Source organism: Gouania willdenowi, chromosome 15 (assembly GCF_900634775.1).
Source record: "Gouania willdenowi chromosome 15, fGouWil2.1, whole genome shotgun sequence".
NCBI lineage: Eukaryota > Metazoa > Chordata > Actinopteri > Blenniiformes > Gobiesocidae > Gouania > Gouania willdenowi.
This window is the reverse complement of record NC_041058.1, coordinates 27,249,873-27,269,450: the sequence shown is the minus strand read 5'-3', so window position 1 is coordinate 27,269,450 and position 19,578 is coordinate 27,249,873. Positions and strand designations below refer to the sequence as shown.

Below are 19,578 nucleotides of genomic sequence, written 5' to 3'. Positions count from 1 at the left end.
AAGCTTCCCTTATGGGCCTATGGACACATCGGCCCTGATTTAGTAAAAAAAATATGATGAAAGGTTCTGGAATTAGTGGCCACGCAGATTGCACTCACCTGTTTCAGGTGATTTACCAAGATTTCCTGTACAAATGACAAAACCAATGAAAAATTAAATGGCAAAAACAAAGAACAAGTCGACATGAGGGAAACGGAGAAAAAGCACTCCATGCTTCAAATAACCAACGGTATTTCCTTGTTTTTTATCGCGATGCAACGAAAATTTGGCTTCCAAAACAACCTGGCCGAAACAGGATGTGACGTGAGCAAACACCGCTGTCAGTGTGCTTGCCTGGACATGGGCCAACGTGTTTCTGTCAGGTCAACGCTGTAGCTACGTGTAGCACTCTGAGTTGACACCGACACTGACACTGGCTCCAAAACATCCAAACTACGCAGCAGCTACATGAATTCGACTTTAGAGTCTGTCAGCGCACGTTTCACACATTGTTATCGCGACTTTACTTGATCCACGTTATAAAGATCATCACTTGAATGTGGAATTAAAACAGCATGCAGAAGAAATGACACACACCACAATGGATTTGGAGAACACACATGGAGACAGAGAAGCGCACAGAGTGCAGGAGATGAGGATCAGGAAACACTTCAGTGTGATAAAGCAGAGAAGCTGCTCTTCATCAATAACTTAAATGCACTTTGTTTTATGAGAAAATATATTAAGTTGACTATCTTTCAGCATCCCAGTCAGTTATAGACCTGCACAATAGTATTTAATGTGTACAAATGTGGGGTCAGGTTAAACATTTTATTTTGCATTTTATTTAACTTTATTTTATATTGTGCCTTGTTGGAATGTCACTGTACTTTTTGACCTTGTCTGAAACAATGTATCCTAGGTTTATTGGAGTTTCTAAGGTAATAAGATAGCAATTGGTAATAAGGTAATAATGTGGTTTCTAGCACTTGCAACATGCATTTCTCATCATGCAAACGATGAGTTTTCTAGTTGGTCACTATTTACTAGTATACCTAAAGTGAACTCTGATACTGTTAAAGTAAAGAAGTGAGCAGAACACTGCAATGTCTCACCTCACATTTCCCAGCTGCACTTTTACTCCATGGTTATTAAGGCCAACGATGAGTATTTTTGAGGCAGCCTGCCTGTTAAGTATTTATATCACTACAGGTTTTTACATAAGTTTTGTTTGTTGCTCTGCACATTTAACTTCATCTTTTGTGTTGCACAGCAGACAGGCTAAAGTCCTGGAATAGAGTGGTAGTTCTGCATGTCTGCATCATGTTTTCACATTTTGCTGCTTTTAGTTTATCATGAATGAACAGTTTTCTAAGTGAACTCCACCAGCGTGGTTTTGGTTTAGTGCAGATTGGGGCCAACCCAACCGGTCGCTCATTCCTGTCAGTGACAGTTTATCGCTTTTCCACACAAAATAATGAAGATCCCATAAAAAGTAAAAAATATGGGCTCTGCAATAAAAGCCAAGAGTGAGGTGTAAAAATCAAATTAAATGACCTTTCACCCTAACATTTATTGATGTCTTTTAATGGTGTCAGGTGTTGTCACAGAGGATATTTGACAATGTGTAAATCAAAGTACAATTACAGGTGTTCGACAAGTGACCCAGCTTTCTGAGAGGGACAGTCCGAGATTAAAAAGACCATATTCTCTCTCTCTTCTTTTTAGCTTCCCTATTTACTTGCATCCTATCTCACAACTATCACCACAGGGCTTGATTTAGAACTGTCAGAAAGTGGACATGGCCATTTGTAGGACGGACAGACAGACAGACACTTCCTCATCATTTGGACTTTTCTGAGGTGGCATCGTCTTGCCCCACCCAAGGTCATTCCGAGCTGACAAACTACTCCTTGTTTTATAATGTCACGAAGCCTTGAACCCACATAAGCAGATTTGTGAAGCCGCTGACCGAGCAGAGCAGCTAAGTATTCTGCTCAATTGACCCAGGATGAAATGTAGTGTGAAATTCGAGGCTGCAGGGTTTTCCATTCACCTGGTTAAATTACTCAACATCCACCTAAGAACACGCTGCTGTGCTGTGGACACACACAGCCATATGGTGCTCATCCCTTCCTCTTTAGACTGCCAAATATGTAAAGTCTCTGCTGCTTTACATCAGGGAGGCACACACACACACACGCACACACACACACACACACACACACACGCACACTTCCTATACATGTGTACTTTAATTATGGAGTAAGGGTTTCATTTCAACTGTCTTTGAATTTGATTCATATTATTTGACTCCATGCTTTATATTATTTAAAACTAATCTCAAATAATAAAAATAAAGAAATTGTTTTTAATTACAATTCCCTTTCTTTTTACAGCTACACAAGACTTAACGTGGCTTTCCTTGCATGGATGCAGTAGTTTTTCAAACAATTACAATATAAAACGTTTGCCCCATAAAACATGGTATTAATCTGTATTTATAGCACAGCTGAATTAGACATTTTTCACTGTGGCTAGCATTGAGCAGGCATGATTAATTAAAGGATCGTTTTTGTCAACCTGTCATTTAAAGTCAATATTGGCCTTAATCACTGTAAGGCAGTTGGAGGAAATCGTAGTAATGGGAATAAATGGTTATTGAGATCAACAAAGTGGGTTTATTTCAATAACTATAAATAAAGAGTGTTCTCATAACAGCAAATGTAGGAAATTTAAATGTACTTGAAAACGAGGAGTGGGGAACTTTTATTACTGTAAAGATATTTTACCAGAAATTCTAACACAGGCAATTTTTTTTCCTAATGTGTTTTGATTTGTCATTGTTCTTGAATAAAACACAAGTGTTCAACCAAGTATTAAACTTCAGCTTTATAACTAATCAGTAAAGTCACTCATGAGGTCAGGGATGTGCAACTGTATTACAGCGGGGGCCACAAGAATGTGATTGCATGTGACATTCATGTCATCTTTTAGGATAATGACAGATTTGAGCGTTAATACAGGGGGAAAGGTTTTTGTCATTGTTTTATTTGTCCTTGTCTGTATTTTGGTGTTTTGTCAGTTTTTATATATTTTTTTGAAGTCATGTGTGTTTTTATTTTTGTGTTCTTGTTTTAATTTTTGTATTTTTTCTTTCATTTCCTGCTTTTTTGTTGTTGAATCGTGTGTTTTTGGGGTTGCTTTCTGTATTTTTGTTTTTTTTCTGCATTTTCTGTCATTTTGTGCAATTTTTTTGACAGTTTGTGTATCTTTGAAGCTATTCTGTGATTTGTTGTTTTTTTTTGTGCTTGTTTTTGTTAGGGATGTCCCGATACAACTTTTTTTACCTCCAATACAGAGTCTATTGATCAATAACAATATCAGCACGAATCATACATACCTTTATTACTTTTTGTAGTGTTGAATGTTAGAAAACAAGTGATGTCACTCAAACAGAGAACAATAGTCAGCAACACGAGGTATGAGAAAAACTGACCCATTTATTTTTAACCAATTGGTTACATACATTTTAACCTTTAACATAATATCTGCAGTATTATACAATTTAATAAATATAATATAACATACATCAGAGATTTTAGAACCCAATATTTGTTTTCTGGCTGATATTGGACCGATATCAATGTCGGATCGGGACACCCCAACTCTTTGTAGTAGTTTTGTTTGGTTTAGTGGTTGTCATTTTGTGTATTTTTAGAATTTTTTTGTGCATTTTGTGAGTTATTTTGTGTATTGTGTCGGGTTTTATAATCCTTCCAACTTCTTGTAATACAATTTTTGAGGATTTGTTTTTGGGGCCACACACGTGGCCCCAGGGCCGCCAGTTGCCCGTGTCTGCATTATATGGTAATAGCACTATGGGGTCTGTGAGTAGATACTCAGATGGGACGGGTGTACAGCAGAGTTTTAGGTCGCATCCCTCTGGCTTTGCCATCCCTCATTCACACTATGTGAGTCTCTTCTGTAACCCCAGCGGTGTAAGTTTGATGAATGCGACACATCTGCCCTCCTGAACCTCTGAGACCCTGTCTGGAAGATCCTCCGCCTCAAGTAATGGCCCCGGTTCTACACCACTGACACACAATTACACATACACACAAAGATGCGGGGCACCACAGCTATTGTTCAGGGGAAGAAAACACCTCGTACAAGGTTGTACAAACACAAAATAAATATGTCAGCGTAGATGGAAGACATTGGTTACCTCATGCTGATGAAATAATACTGCGATGACATCCTTCTCCCTCTGCATTGCCATCACTTTGTAAGGACATCCTTCCAAAAATCTTTATGAGGAATATATCATTTGTGTTGATATTTAATCATGTAATCATTAACATAACATTGCATGTATTACAATTGTCTAATGTCATTAATGTCAAGATCTACTGTATGACTATGAATAAGGTTGTCATCAGTTCATAATTGTAGCCTGCTGTTTATACCATGTCCAATAACCCAACTTATCAGCATACAAACACTAGTTCCAAAGCCCCCTGCCTAAAAGTAGAAGGCGGGGCTATCAGCATGGTCCTCTGAGGGGTTGCTTGGAAACGTTGCTGTCACTCACTCAGGGAAGCAGTCATGCAGGTGCTTCAGCTACCTGTTCATCTCCCAGATAATTAATGTGTACAAGGAGCCACTAATTGCACTTTTCACTAATGATTTATGGGTTTTGGGAAAGCGGGGATCTGGGAGAGAGTGGGTGTACACACTGGTGACTGAGTACAGCTGGGTGAGGAGACATGATGGATGAACAGTGTGTGGATGCACTGTCACTGTGGAGACTTCAGACCCCACAGGACAGGGACACAAACAAAAACACAACTGGCCAACTGTTATCAATATTTGGATGTTTCTAACGGATGAGCTGAGATCATCATAATTACCAAATCGCAGTGGTATTTATACCTTATTGATACTGACTGAGTATCAAACACTTAGCTTGCACTTTTTCTCCCATCAGCATCAAATATTAAGAAACTGGAATTTAAATTACAGTATGTGCTCTTACACTGAAACACTCGCAAATATGCTTCATAGATTTAAGTTAAATAGCTATATCTATTTGTAGTGTATTGATGAAAATCACACAACAACAATATAAACATTAGTCGAGCACAGTTGTGATTGCTCTTTAGTGTGTCTAATAAATGACTTTTGGGGAATTTAAACATTTCTGTAGAACAGAATGAAGTTGATTCCATTGTCTTTTCTTTTTACAGCTTTTACAGTTTGACAAAGAGCTGTCAGTGTTCAAGGATCGACTCCATGAACTGGAAATTTCTTTTCCACCCAGGTATGAACCTTTATGCATTACCTACAGGTTATTTGATAAGAAAACCCGTATAAAGTTATTAAGAGGGTTTTAACTGATTATACTAAAAAATCATCCTAAAAATCATACAATCTATACTAATAAATATAACAATATATCAAGATCAAATGTTAAAGGTTACAAAGGTCAAGGCATTACTAAAATGTGCACACTTGCTTGTTAGAGAAATAAATCAACACATCCAATCCTCCTGATGCCTGTTTTTAGCCTGATGCATGTTTTGCAGCATCATGACTGTTGCAAAATTGTTAACAATATCGTATAAAATTATTAATATTGTTTGCTGGTTCATCCAAAAAGAAACAAAATGAATTAACTATGGTTATTCTCTGATGCTCATCTGTTCTGCATAATACAGGTGGTTACAGGCTTAAATTAACAAGCAAAAGCAGAAAATTATGGTTTTATGTCTTAGGATTGTGACAATTAATTCAACCTAAAAAAATTTTAAAAAGTGTATTTACTTCAAGGATCAAGTCTAGACCCATTTTCTATTTTCACCACGACCATTGCAGTGATGATAGAATGCAAGATCCTGCCACATTAAATCTAAAAGGATTACAAAATATGCTCCCAGTCTGCTCACATGTCCCTCATACGTGTGTTACAGGTACACTATGAGCAACATGGATAATTCTATCGTCATTGGACTTGGAGGGTGGAGGGCCCGCCTCCACTCCTCTTTCTCAAACAAATGCATTTGCAATTAGCCCTTTTCAGAGGAGAGGGAGGGCAAACATGCACGCCAGCGTGGAAATATGTTTCTGGAGCTGCACGTTAATGGCGCTTGACCTTTGCCGTTGGTTGTGACTCAATCAGAGCAGATAATGAAACGCTATAATCAAACAATAATTACTTGATAAACTGCTCCAGTGGCAGGCGCAGGGTGGCAGGGGATTTCTGTGTGTGTGTGTGTGTGTGTGTGTGTGTGTGTGTGTGTGTGTGTGTGTGTGTGCGTGTGTGTGTGTGTGTGTGTGTGTGTGTGTGTGTGTGTGCGTGCGTGCGTGCGTGCGTGTGTGTGTGTGTGTGTGCGTGTGCGTGTGCGTGTGTGTGTGTGTGTGTGAGAGAGAGAGGACTCAGGGATATTATCAAAGTGTGTGAGTGAGCCAGAGATGAAGTGTGTGTCACGGTTCCGCCAGTCCCTGTTTTTAAATGACTCTGTGTCTTCATCAGAAACCCCATTTACATCACTTTGCATAAGTGACAGGTGGATTTATTGTCTCTTTAGACCAGCTGACTTTTACACCCATCCCCATAATACTGAATCATCTCTCCACTGGGAGGGCAGAATTAATACAAATGATTTTTTCCCTTTTGAGGCGATGATGAATCAAGAAGGTGAATAAATGCTCATGAGTAGCATATGAAACTTGACTTGATCTACTTCACGAGTGCGACAAACATTCCTGTCCATCTTGTAATGGGAAGCAGTGGCCTAGTTAAACTTAAACAACCGTGCCCTTCCATCCACTCTGCTTAGACCCCATGAGATACACCAATCCCCTCCCCCTGTCAGGTCTGCCTTGTGATCCTTGAGCAATCAAGCCTCAACGATTGTTCTCCATCACATCGCTGGCTCCCGACCGGCCCCTCGCCATCTGTGGGGTTATTACTCTTTTTAATGCAGGCCATCAGAACACGCCTTCACCGACAGACACACACACACACACACACACACACACACACACACACACACACACACACACACACACACACACACACATGCTCATGCACGCACACGTCTCACTTTAGTTCAAATCTATAAATCAATACCAGTCACAAACATTTAATCAGCGAGTAAATTCTGTCTGTTGCTATGAGGCTGATAAGACGTTGTCACCAAAGGAGATATCTGTGGAAAGGTGACCCATGTCAGTAATTCAAAGAAATACATGATATACTGTATGGTATAGCTCACCTTTTTTAATGTTTTTTTTCTTTCGTTCTTTTTTTTCTTCACTAAAAACCTGAGGTGTAAAGAGTACTCATATATATCCTATTCAAGTAGAAGTACTGTTACTTGATTGAAATAGTTCTCAAGTAAGTACAATTAAGTCATACATAAAATACTCAAGCACAATTAAAAAGTAGTTCAATTAAATAGTACTCAAAGTAAAAGTTACTTGTATTTATTTTTGGTAATAAATCTTGTCATGGTTGCCTTGCGTACAGTAAACATTTCATGTATAAATGTAAAAATGATGAGAACGAATCTTGCTCAATTGGAACTTCATTTATTTTCCACAAAGGAAAAATAAATAAAATAAAAGGTTTGTCAAAATGTACAATTCATTTTTAATACAATATCACCAATGAATTCATATCAAAATAATAAAGAAAATGATCAGGCTCTAATATCGCTACATTTATGAACTCTAAACAGTACCATGCCAAATGTGCCATGTGGGTAACCACATAATAATCAAAGAAAGTGGCTGGGCTTTGATCAGAAATGGCACGACTATAAGAACATATGGATTATGTTCAATGTTCCTTCATAACCATGAAATGGAAATGAAAAAAAATAATCACAATGAATAATTTACTTAGTCATGGTTAGGGGTAGAAATGTAATGAATTACTTTACTTCTTATAAAACGTATCTAAGTACAAGTAGAGTTACTGATGTAGAAATATAATTTTTTTAAAAGGTACAACTACCCATAAACGTAATGTGAGTACATGTAATCAGTTACTTTCAGCTCTGCTAATAACACATAACTGACTGAGTGATGAACTTTGATAATAACAAATATCTTCTGGCACTATCCTCACAGAACAGCTTTCATTAACTCACAAGTTCCCTAATGTTTCAACTTTGCATTACAAATTTAATATATTATTGTAATATGAAAATATGAAAGCCACGCTTTACCATGTCTTTGTAGTCAGCCAAACAATATTCTATTTAAAAAAAGGACACTTACCCTTTCACCAATATAGCTGATGTTGAACCAACTAAACTGGCAACACACACTGACACAATCCTAACTAAATGTGCCTCTAATGCTGTTCAACCTCTTCATCAGACCCAAAAAAGATTTAGCTTTTGCTTTTATTTATTTGACCTTTTCTAAGAACAAATTTTCTTTCTTTTCCATCAGCGCAGATAATTATGTATTAGTCAGTGCTGTGGTATATTTTGTGTTCTTCAAACTCATGTTGAGTTAGAGGCAACAGATAGTGCAATAATATCGTCCCTGCCAGACCAAAATGTAGTATTTGTTTATCAGTAAATTATAAAAGTAACACATCGTTGACCCTATATATGAACACTGAACCAAAACCTAGATCAGATCACAGAAGAGTTCTACTTCAATTTAAAATATTGATCTCAGAGCGGTTGCTATCTAATTGACAGACTGCAGTGTGAGTAAAGTAGAAAAGACATCATTAAGTATTTAAAAAGCTCGTATGAAGATATGAAGAACTGAAAAGGGGAAAGCAAGTAGATGAAGACGATGAGAACACACAAAGGTTAAAAGAAACTAATGAGAGAGTCTTTGACTTACTTCACCTTTGATGGTTCTCCGTTCTACTTTTGACCACTGAAAATCATATCCATTCCACACCATACCATTTTATTTATTGGTGCATCATCTAAAAACAGTTCTTCTGGGTTTTCCTGTCATTTTGGACCAATATTTAAAGTGCATTGTGAACGCAAACCAAGCTAAATCAAGATGACGAAACTATCAGCTGTTCACTGCATTTTCGGCTAAAGTTCACAGCAGAGGACAGCTGCTCCCAAAAAAATAATGACATGTTTTATTTGACTCTGCATTCACTCAATTCAAATATTTCTTTTTTTGTGTGTGTAAATGTCATAAAAAGATGTAAGCTTATTGTCCAATTCTAAATTTACTAAAAAACGAAAAAAGTGCTGCTTTAGCAGTGTGAACAGATAGACCCATTGGTTAAATCTGAGCATTAACTTTATTTATTTATTTATCTCACTAAGACACGCACATCAGTATCAGCACTGTTGGAGTCCAGCTATGATCCACTGTTGGCTCTATATGAGATCCCTATAAGCTTAAGCTTTTCTGTTGTTGGAAATGCCTTGTGTGTGTTTCATTGCTTCTATTTATCAAATGCTCAAAGATCTTTAACTGAGAAGCATCCCCACAACATTAAACTATCACATACAGTACATGCTTTACAATGGCGATGGTGGTATTTTTTTTAACTAATACGGTTATTTTTTAGGAAATTAACATTAAAAGGAAAATATACTGGCAGGGGTTTGTGGGCATTGTGTATTTCCAGCTTTTCTGCATCCATATGATTAACATTTTTACTAAAATGAACATTTAGAGTTTCTGTTAAGGGCCAGTAATTTTCCCTATGAGGTTCAGCCAAACACGTCAAAGTATAAAGATGTACATCTCTTTACTTTCAAGAAGTCATCTGTCAAAGTTGGCCATGACACATCCAAGTACTTGGGCACTGGGGTGAGGAATTTGCTCAGGCCTTGTCACAGTTGGACCTGGAGCCAGTTGGCTGCTGTGGTCTCAATAGACCGCCAGACAAAGTGTGGTTGGTTGTGTTAACCAATGATCAGAACAGATCAGGCTATGAATCAGAAAACAATTCTTCAGTTTTACAGTTTTTAAATTTGACCTAATGCATGAGACTGCAACCAGCCAGCAGGCAGTTACCTTTGCACAGGTGGACAGCAATAAAGATAAGTTTTACGATAAAATGCTTCTGCTTAAGATTTTATATAAGAAATGACATAACTAAGGTAATATTCCCTAAAACCATAAGATAACATATTCATGTATTTTGATTGATTTAGGAAAAAGCTTTTAGTATTCCTCTGATCTGATTTCTTTGCGTTTTTTTTCTTTAGTTTTGCACAAGATCGATGCAAAAATTGAATCGAGCTCCTACTTGAGGAAGAAATGCAGCGCAGGATGAGGGAGCAGAGGGAGAATGTATTCTGCCTGTAACATAGTTAGTAGGAATGCGGCTTTGAGAGACATTTTGAGTGACATCAGACCAGCAGCATAAGTCTATACTTGGATAAATCAAAATTGATTTCATAGCAAAATGGTGTGCAAGTTGTGTGCTCGAGAAATTCTAAATAGTAGACGTATAAAAGTGACTGTATGCACTCTGTATACACCAGGGAGAGGAGCCGAAGTACAGCTTAAACATTGGAAATCAAAATACTAAGATGTCCGTAAAAGATATTTATCCTTTCAGCGAATGTAAAGGCATTGTAGTAACATAATAAAAATGTATTTCTTTATTGAATCTTTATTTTATGTTATTTACCGGTATTATCCTCCCGCAACCACCTGTATTTTTCCTTTTAAAGTAAATCCTTTAAAAGGAAAAATACAGATAGAACTGAACTTAAAAATTAGCTCACACGTTTGACTTAAAAGTCACAAAATACATCATACATACATCCACTGTTTTTTGACTGAGCTGCTCATTAAAATAACGATGCTTTAAACTGAAAACGTATGTCTAGCTTACATAAGAGATAAGGTTTTATTTGACGTCATTTATCAATTATGTCAAAGAATGCTCATACGCATAATTTTACATCGGTCTACAATTTGGATTCCCTACCTGTGTTGGAAAAGATGTGTTGTCCTTAACAAATAAGGTTTGTATTATTTATTTGCACTTAACAACAAGAACAGGAGTTATGATGTTGTTGATGTTTGCAAAGCATGTGTTTAAAGGTTAGTAGTACATTATCACCATGGAGATAGTCCAAAATTAACCAAAACACACAGTATTAAAGAAGCCACACGTCATCCTATTAGCTACATTTAGACAGTTATACTTGATTAGTGTAAGACACCAACTGATGGCACTTTGCATAGTTAGACATATCATAAAAGATCTGCATGTGTGTAGTTTTGAGAATTGCATGTTCTCATGTGTCAATATAGGGATCTGATAAAATCCTATGTAGGTATAAAACAATTAAAGTCATGTCTCTCACCAGAAACTTTGTGTCTAAAGCTTTAATGTTTGTTTGTAATAATAAGCTGTTAAAATATTGTTGTGACAATAATTAAGGTGATGAAATCACTGGTAAAAATTTTCAACCTACTAACGGAGATTAATCTTGATCACATTGGATGACAGCAAGTATTTGATGAGGCTGATGTCAAATTACAAGTTTATAATGCTACGTGAAAGCAGCATTGTTAAATATCCTGTTAAAAGATATGTGTAAAATAAATAAAAAAGTCTCCCATCTCATTCTGCAAGTAGCTTTAGCATGTTGGTACATAATGTAAGTAGGATTACGACAGTCGCTGAAGAACATTGATGTATTTGTAAATAACATTGCAAGCCTTCCTGCATCTTTTAGGGAATTGATATTTGCAGGTATTTTAAAGTAATGTGCTACAGTACACTGATGTAAAATTAGATTAGATTACCTTTATTGATCCCCAAGGGGGTCATTTCATGTTTTACAACAGCAGAAGCCAGTGATGTTTGCCAAATGTGCCATGAGATATCCACAAAAATACAATATCCAACTATTTTATATCCTGTAATTGTCACTACCTTTAATGGATGGCTTTGGTAACATTCGAGACAGAACAATGAGTATCAGTCAAATGTAAACTGCAAAAATGGCCTGAAGCCACAACTCAAACGAGATGAAGGGACTGACAGGTTTCATTCAAATGTGTCATTAGTTCACTACAATGTGGTACATTGTTCGTGATTGCTTGTGCAATTGTGAAATAACACCAACTTTGTTCATTCATTCAATGTAAACTGTAACTCTAACATAAGAATATGAGTTATTTTCCAACCTCTGCCAGTGTGTGTTGTTGTTTTGAGTGTTGCATAATTTTGTTATGAAAAAGCTGCAATAGTGGGAGGTAATTACAGCAAGGCCTCTCTTTAGATGCATACAGAAGCAATTTGAAGGTGTCAGAGGGCAAAGGACGGCTCCAGTTCTGCGTGCTTGTGTTTGTAGAGTCTAGACATAGCCAGAAGCTTTGGACCCGATCATGGCCCAGAGGTCAGGAGGTGAGGTCTGTTAGGAGGCAGAAACCAATAAATAGTTGGGTTTTCTCTGTTTAGGAAGCACTCTGAGATTGGGCTTTGTACATTAGCATGAATTTTTCAATGCTTTCAGGTCTTTAAGGACTAGCCTGAGAGTGACTGGCCTGCGGTAACTAGAAATTTTACATGTTTGAAAATAGAAATCAGGTGGCAAAAAGGCAGATCCAGGACTTTGTTTTACACATGGGAAGAACATTGTCCAATTGGACAACACACTTCCCAGGTAGCCATTAATTAGGGTGAACATTTTCAATAAAGAGGACACTTGGATTGACCTCTTTATACTCAAAATAAGATAAACAAGTTGTTATTTTCCTTAATTTTTAAAAATGCCTTTCTCTTAAGGCTTAAAAATAAATCTGAAATCAGTGGTCACTCAGGTATCACCATTATTATGTATTATAACAATCTGTCTTTGAGAAGTCTTGGATGAACCTTAAAATCTCTCAATCATTGAAACATTTTAAGAAACTTTGCCTCCTAGAAATTAATGCTATTAGCAAAAACTGAAGGCTTACAGAACATTAAAAAGTCATCAGTATATGCATTTCAATGAATAACTGTGACAGTTTGCAGCGACATCGTACCACGCTTGCTGACTCAGAGCTTTATTCTGTCTGTTGGAGAGGAAGTGGCGTGTTCCAGGAGGGGTGTGTTCACCCTCTATGTACCTAAGAATATGAAATAAAAGAACAGTTATATATTGTCATTTCATAGTACATCTTCATCAAAGGGAAAATAGTGATGGAGAGAAATATTCAGATGGTCTCACAGGCACTGAGTACATGTAAAGTATGACTTGCACATGTTCAAACAAAAACATAATGTAAAGGCTTGGTAATGTTACATTATGATAAAGAAAGTCCTTTAATGAAATATTTAGCTGAACATTCTAACAGATTCTATGCACTTTTCTAAAAACCTTTGCTCACATTACACGCACAACATACAACATACATACAACACGTACTTTTAAAGTACACAAAGTAAAGACTAGCTACAGAGAAGCAGAACAACATTTTACATGAACTCATCTTACCCTTTCAATAGGCTAAGTTTCTTCTCCCATTCCTACTTGGTTTTCAAATCCCTCTCTGAACCTCCATGGAGGTTTAATCATCCAGGAGGGTATTCCTGCTGATATTTTTCAATTTTTTTAATCCCTTCTGCACTTTAGTCTTCCTTCTGGCTGCTCTGTGTTTGACTATTTCGTCAAAACAAAGCCCCATCTTTAATGGTTTTTGTCATGTGTGAGTAAAATGACCGTAATGGCACAACATTGGCTTTAAAGAGCAACTCCTTAGCTTTCAGAAACAGGTGTTTTTCCGATAGAGTGAATATTAGTAGGGTTACAGTCATTTAAATTAACATGTTCCTGAGATGCATTCAAAGTCCTTGGGAATTCCAGTTAATTCCATTAATTTGTCAAATCCACCCGTACAGTGCGTGAATAGTACCATTGTTGTGTGTACAACCACCCAAAGCAATCCTTACTTCATCTCTGAAGGCCTGTACGGATGATCTCACCCTCTCTGTGGTTTTGATTGTCAATACATTAGCGTTGCAGCCTTTCTGTTTTAATCAGATGTAGAGGAAGCCTCTTGTTCACTGCTCTGTCCTGAAATGCTGACACGTGACTTCATTAGAGCCACCACACAGATGTGGTAAAACGATAATGTGTGGTTAAAGCACTGTGTTGGAGCTTGTTGCATCTGATAGCCTTTAGTTTGCTGAACATCTGAACAAGAACATTGTCTTACAACCATTTGTGCCTCCATTGTGTGTAAGCTGAGCGACGAGGCCTCCAGAAAACAATCCAACTCCAAGAGGATCAAACCCACTAACCATCTTTGCAGCCCTTCTTTAGGCTTTGCATCCCCAGCTCCTCTTTGGCATTTTGCTGTGTTTGTACTGCGCTATGCTAATGTTGTGCCTGCAAGACTCCCAGTTTCACCAACTGAAGCAAATATTTAGCTGTATTGATAGCGTTTGGCTGATGCTTTTGAAACTGTGTGTGTGTCTGTATGTTGAAAAGCCTTCCCTGACAAAGACAGACACACATACCAACTGGTTTGAAACCAGCAGCTCCTGACTTGCCAACAAATCTCAGCAAAACACTAGCCATTCCAACATCAAAATGATGTGCTTTAGGACTATGGCCCTGTTTACACAAGAACGTTTTCTAGTGAAAACGCAAAAGGTTTGTGTGACGGTGTGAGCCCGTCCTTAAACGTACGGTACCGGCAAAGCATGGTAAGAGGCAGGCAGCAGTCTCTCTCTCTAACCACATCCACACATACACACGCCATAGTTACTTACCTGTTTATCCGCTTCGTTTTCCGCTCGGTTTCTCCATCCATCCATCCATCACAGTTGTCTTGGGTGCACACAAGGCCACCGTGTAAATCATCCATAAAGTTTAAACAACTTATCATCTCCCATTTCACCATCCATCTATTAAAACCGAGCACCGCGCACACTTCCGGGTTTATCATCACATGCGGGACATCGGCGTCTGACGTCATCGGTGAAGTCAGCGCAAATAGTATTTTTCCGTGACAAAACTAATTTAATTAATCTTCCTGAGTGTGTCATGTTGGCAGATACAACACGGATGGATTAATAATAAATGTCCCGATTTTTACATGTATGTTATGGTGAGAATGAATGGGTTTTTAGGTAGAAAACCCTGATTATGTTTTTTAATGGCCAAGGGGGAGGAGCCAAGGGCTATAGAAGGGAGCCAGTCTCTGCTCTCCCTCAGTGTATGTCCTGTCTGGGTACAACGAAGATAAGCCAGAATCAATCAATCAATCAATCAATCTTTTATTTGTATAGCGCCAAATCATAACCAATGGTATCTCAAGACACTTTACAGTAGAGCAGTCTTAAGGACGGACTCTTCATTTTATGGATACACACATATGCATATATACGTATATACACATACATATGTATCCCACACCCAACATAAATTCATCATGGAGGCAAGGAAAACCTTCTGTTAAGCAGCAGGAACCTTGTGTGGATCCCATTCCTATGATGAACAGCCATCCACGTTATGCTGTGTTGGGTGTGTGCAGAGGAAAGGGTGGAGACAGAGTTGTTGAGACTCTGTAACTCCACACTGAGGATCCCACGGACCTGCAAGACAAAAGCCAGAAGGAGTACAGGAGCAAACACACAAGGGAAGAAGCAGACATAGAGGGAGTGTTTGAGAGAGGAATGGGACCCTCTCCGGTCCCTCTCTAACCTAAATGACCTCTCTCTTAACGCCCTCTCCAACCTCTCTCCAACCGAGCATGCCAGACCCCCCCCCCCGGCAGTCTATGCCTATTGCATCTTAACTATGAGCTATGAGCTGGTTCCTAACTAAAAGCTTTACCAAAGAGGAATGTTTTGAGCCTAACCTTAAAGGTAGAGAGGGTGTCTGCCCCCCCGAACCGTGGTTGGTAGATGGTTCTAGAGAAGTGGGGCCTGATAACTGAAAGCTCTTCCTCCTATACTACTTTTAGAGACAAATGGAACAACGAGTAGTCCAGCATTTTGAGAGCGTAGTGTTCTGGGGGGGATTGTATGGCACTACAAGCTCCTTGAGATAGACTGGTGCCTGTCCATTTAGGGCTTTATAAGTGAGAAGAAGAATCTTGAATTCTATTCTATATTTTATGGGAAGCCAATGCAGAGAGGCTAATACAGGAGTAATGTGATCTCTTCTCCTAGTTTTAGTCAGTACACGTGCTGCAGCATTTTGAATCAGCTGAAGTGTCTTAAGCGACTTGCTCGGGCAGCCTGCTAAAAGAGAATTACAATAATCCAGTCTAGAGGTAACAAAAGCATGGACTAGCTTTTCGGCGTCGCCCTGAGACAGGATAGATCTGATTTTAGCAATGTTACGGAGATGAAAGAAGGCAGTTCTTGAAGTTTGTTTTATGTGAGAGTTGAAGGATAAATCCTGATCAAATAGAACCCCAAGGTTTCTAACAGTTGTGCTTTGTGCCAGAGTAATGCCATCTAGGGCAGTTAGGCTAGCATAGGTTTCTCTAAGGTGTCGTGGGGCCAGTACAATGACCTCAGTCTTGTCTGAGTTAAGAAGAAGAAAATTTTGGTCCATCCAGGCCCTAATGTCCTTTAAACAGGCCTCAAGTTTAGATAGCTGATTTGTCTCACCTGGCTTCATTGATACATACAGTTGGGTATCATCAGCATAGCAGTGAAAGTTAACAGAGTGTTTTCTCATATCATTACCAAGGGGGAGCATATAGATACAGAAGAGGATTGGACCGAGCACAGAGCCCTGAGGAACCCCGGAAACAGAAGCAAAACATTATAATGTAAACAGGGCAGATGAAAATCATGATGACATCTCAGCAGACAAAATCCCAATAGACGAAATCCTGACTCTTTATCAGCAAAGTGGGCAAAATCCAAGTTTTTTTTAATTTTTTACATTAATCAAAAACCTAACCATAACCTTAATTGTAATTAAATGTTTATTGTAAAATCACATAATTTCACCTGAGACTGGAATTTTGTCCATTTTCTAATAAAGAGTTGTGATTTTGGTCCTGTCACCATCTGTGATACAATTATTCTTATCTATAGTTTCCTGCCCTGCCTATCGTCCTACGTTTATATTGCCCTCATCAGATACCGAGTGAGTAAATGGTTTACTTTAGATGGTCATTCATGATTGTTTAGAAAGAGGGTGAATATTTTTTTATAGAAAGAAAAGACTGTAGGACACAGATATGAGTTACATTTTGAATTACTGTAACTCAACCACAATTCCTGTTTTATTGTTCAGTAAATTAATAAGTTTGGTTACTGTTCCCTTTGGTTTGTACTAACAGGTGAGTGAGTCACACACTGTATACGAAAGAAGGCTCCCTCCACCAATCGAAACTGTTTCCAGACAAACAAACTGACACCACACACAACCCTTATGAGTAATGTAGCTGCAGCCGAGTCAACCATTAAACTCCAACCCGAGCGTGAAGGAACGAGTGCACAATGAGTGTCACTGGGTGGCATACAAACATTGGTCACACACACACACACACACAACTACTGTATAAATGTAACAGTCAAGCAATAGTTAAATAGCTAAAGAGCTCATAGGCTACAGTATACAAGATATAAAGATGAATACTGTATACATAATTAAAAAAAAAGAAATCAACATCATGAAGGAGAGTTTTTGTTAGTTTTCTCAATTTCTTTTCATCTTTAAAGTGTGAGGAGATTATCAAATTTAACCCAAATTGATCTGTACGGTATTGCTAAATTAATTTGTACTTCAAGTAATTAGAATAACTTTAATTTAATGGTTGTAGATTACCTCAGTGTTTGGCCAGACTATGTAATATGTACAATGGATACTCATTTTATCTTTAGTAAAAAAAAAATAATAAAAGTATGCTGGATTTTTTTATTTATGTATTTATTTATTCATTTTTTTGCATTATTTACAAAATTATTTCTCAAAAGTGCCTCCAATACAGTACCATGATTATATATTTGTTTGCACCAACCCACCAAAGCAAATTCCCTTCATGGTGTAACTATGTCTATGTTATGCTTTGGGTTAATGTTATGGCAAAGGTTAAGGTTATTGATAATGTTATGGTTAGCACTGTGTTATGGTTAGCCATTTGATAAAAATAAGAAAAAATGTTTTCTAAAAAGAGGTTGGGATTTTGTCATGGTTTCATATCAATCATCTCATGATCAAATGTTTCCCTAAAACATTCAATAATCTTAACAATAAGTGAGTGATTGTGTGTTTTTTAGGTCATGTTATTATCTATCTATTCCTTTTCTTCCCAGCACAATTGTTCTTGTTATCAGTTTCACTCATTATTAGTGTAATTAGTATTTCTGCAGGGCATTGAGGTCTGATACGAGCTGATGGCCTCCAGCCCACATGCCCTCTCTGCTGTTTACCGTCTGCGATAAGTTTGTGAGTTTACTAATCGGACACATTAATCACTTTGGCCCCGGCGCACAATTCCACTGTTTACTGTGGCATTAAGTCTTGTTATCTCTATTTGAGTCAATGAAGGGTGCGGTAAAACAGAAAGGGGACCAACTTATAGCTGGGTACACAGATGGAAGACAAATTGTCCCTTAATAATCACAATTGAGTATTTCTAATCAGCTTTTACAACAGCTAGTTGTCATCGAAAACTGCTTGGTGATAGCAAATATTCCCGGTTGAAAGTGTTTACTATCAGGAGGGAGTTAATTTCTTGAAGGAGGCAATGAGGGAAACGGGATTTTCCCTCAATCTGTTTAACACCAAAACGACCCCAGGCTTTTTGGTCAATAAAGCTCTAACATTAACTGCGTTTATATGTAGCGAGAGAAAAGCAAATTAATTGACTTGTTCCTATTTGGATTTTTAAATGCATGTAAACAGATTTTCTCAGCTTGAATTAGACGATCTATAGCTAGATTAACACACCAAGACAACCGAGCAATGAGTACCTATAGAAGTGCTAGCTTAATTGCGCAAGCACCACATTTTTTTCTCCTGCGACCGTCCCCCCGCATAAAGAAGGACATTTATGGCTTGTAAAGAAGCAGAAGACGCACTTTTGGACTGACTAAGAAACCAATTTTATTCTGCTTGAAATACATGGATGGGAGAAAAACATGCAAAAAAAAAAAATGTCAACTGGAACTATGTCAACACGCACCGTTTTAAAAAGGTTACAGCGCCACCTATCAGGGTGGAGTCAGATCGACATTGTCAGGAGTTTGGTTGAATCTCTTCAATGTATAGTGCGACAAGAAGAGAGGTCCTTAAAGGGGCAGTCTGCAACTCTTATAAAAGTTACTTTTTTGTCATATTTGCTAAAGCTTTACATGAAACTAGTAGTTTGTGTGAAAAAAAACAGCTCATTGAGTCCCCCCTGCTGCTACTGCTGCCTTTGGCAGAATGCACCGCAACCGAGCAAAAAGAACCAATAGGAGCTAGAGTTGTGTTTGATGGGCTGTCTGACAGCTGTTGCTCACAGTCCCCGCCCCTTTCCCGGAGCTAGAGTCTTTTTTACAGTGTATGGTGTGAAGAGTACAAGATGGAATTGGTGACTTTTCTGCTTGAAAGGTAATTACTACTGCTTGATTTACATTATGTTTGATTTGTACACTAGAACTCTGTAGTGCATGTGTTCACGTGG

At 38.0% G+C, this 19,578-nt stretch overlaps 1 protein-coding gene across 2 annotated transcripts in view; it reads left to right on the top strand.

The window, feature by feature from the left end:
* Positions 1-19,578, top strand: part of inpp5a (inositol polyphosphate-5-phosphatase A) — a 243,586-nt gene that overhangs the window by 211,638 nt on the left and 12,370 nt on the right. For both annotated transcript variants that reach the window (XM_028467693.1, XM_028467694.1), the window contains exon 12: positions 5,229-5,302. In XM_028467693.1, the coding sequence (XP_028323494.1) occupies positions 5,229-5,302 (74 nt within the window). The remainder of the gene's footprint in view (positions 1-5,228; positions 5,303-19,578) is intronic.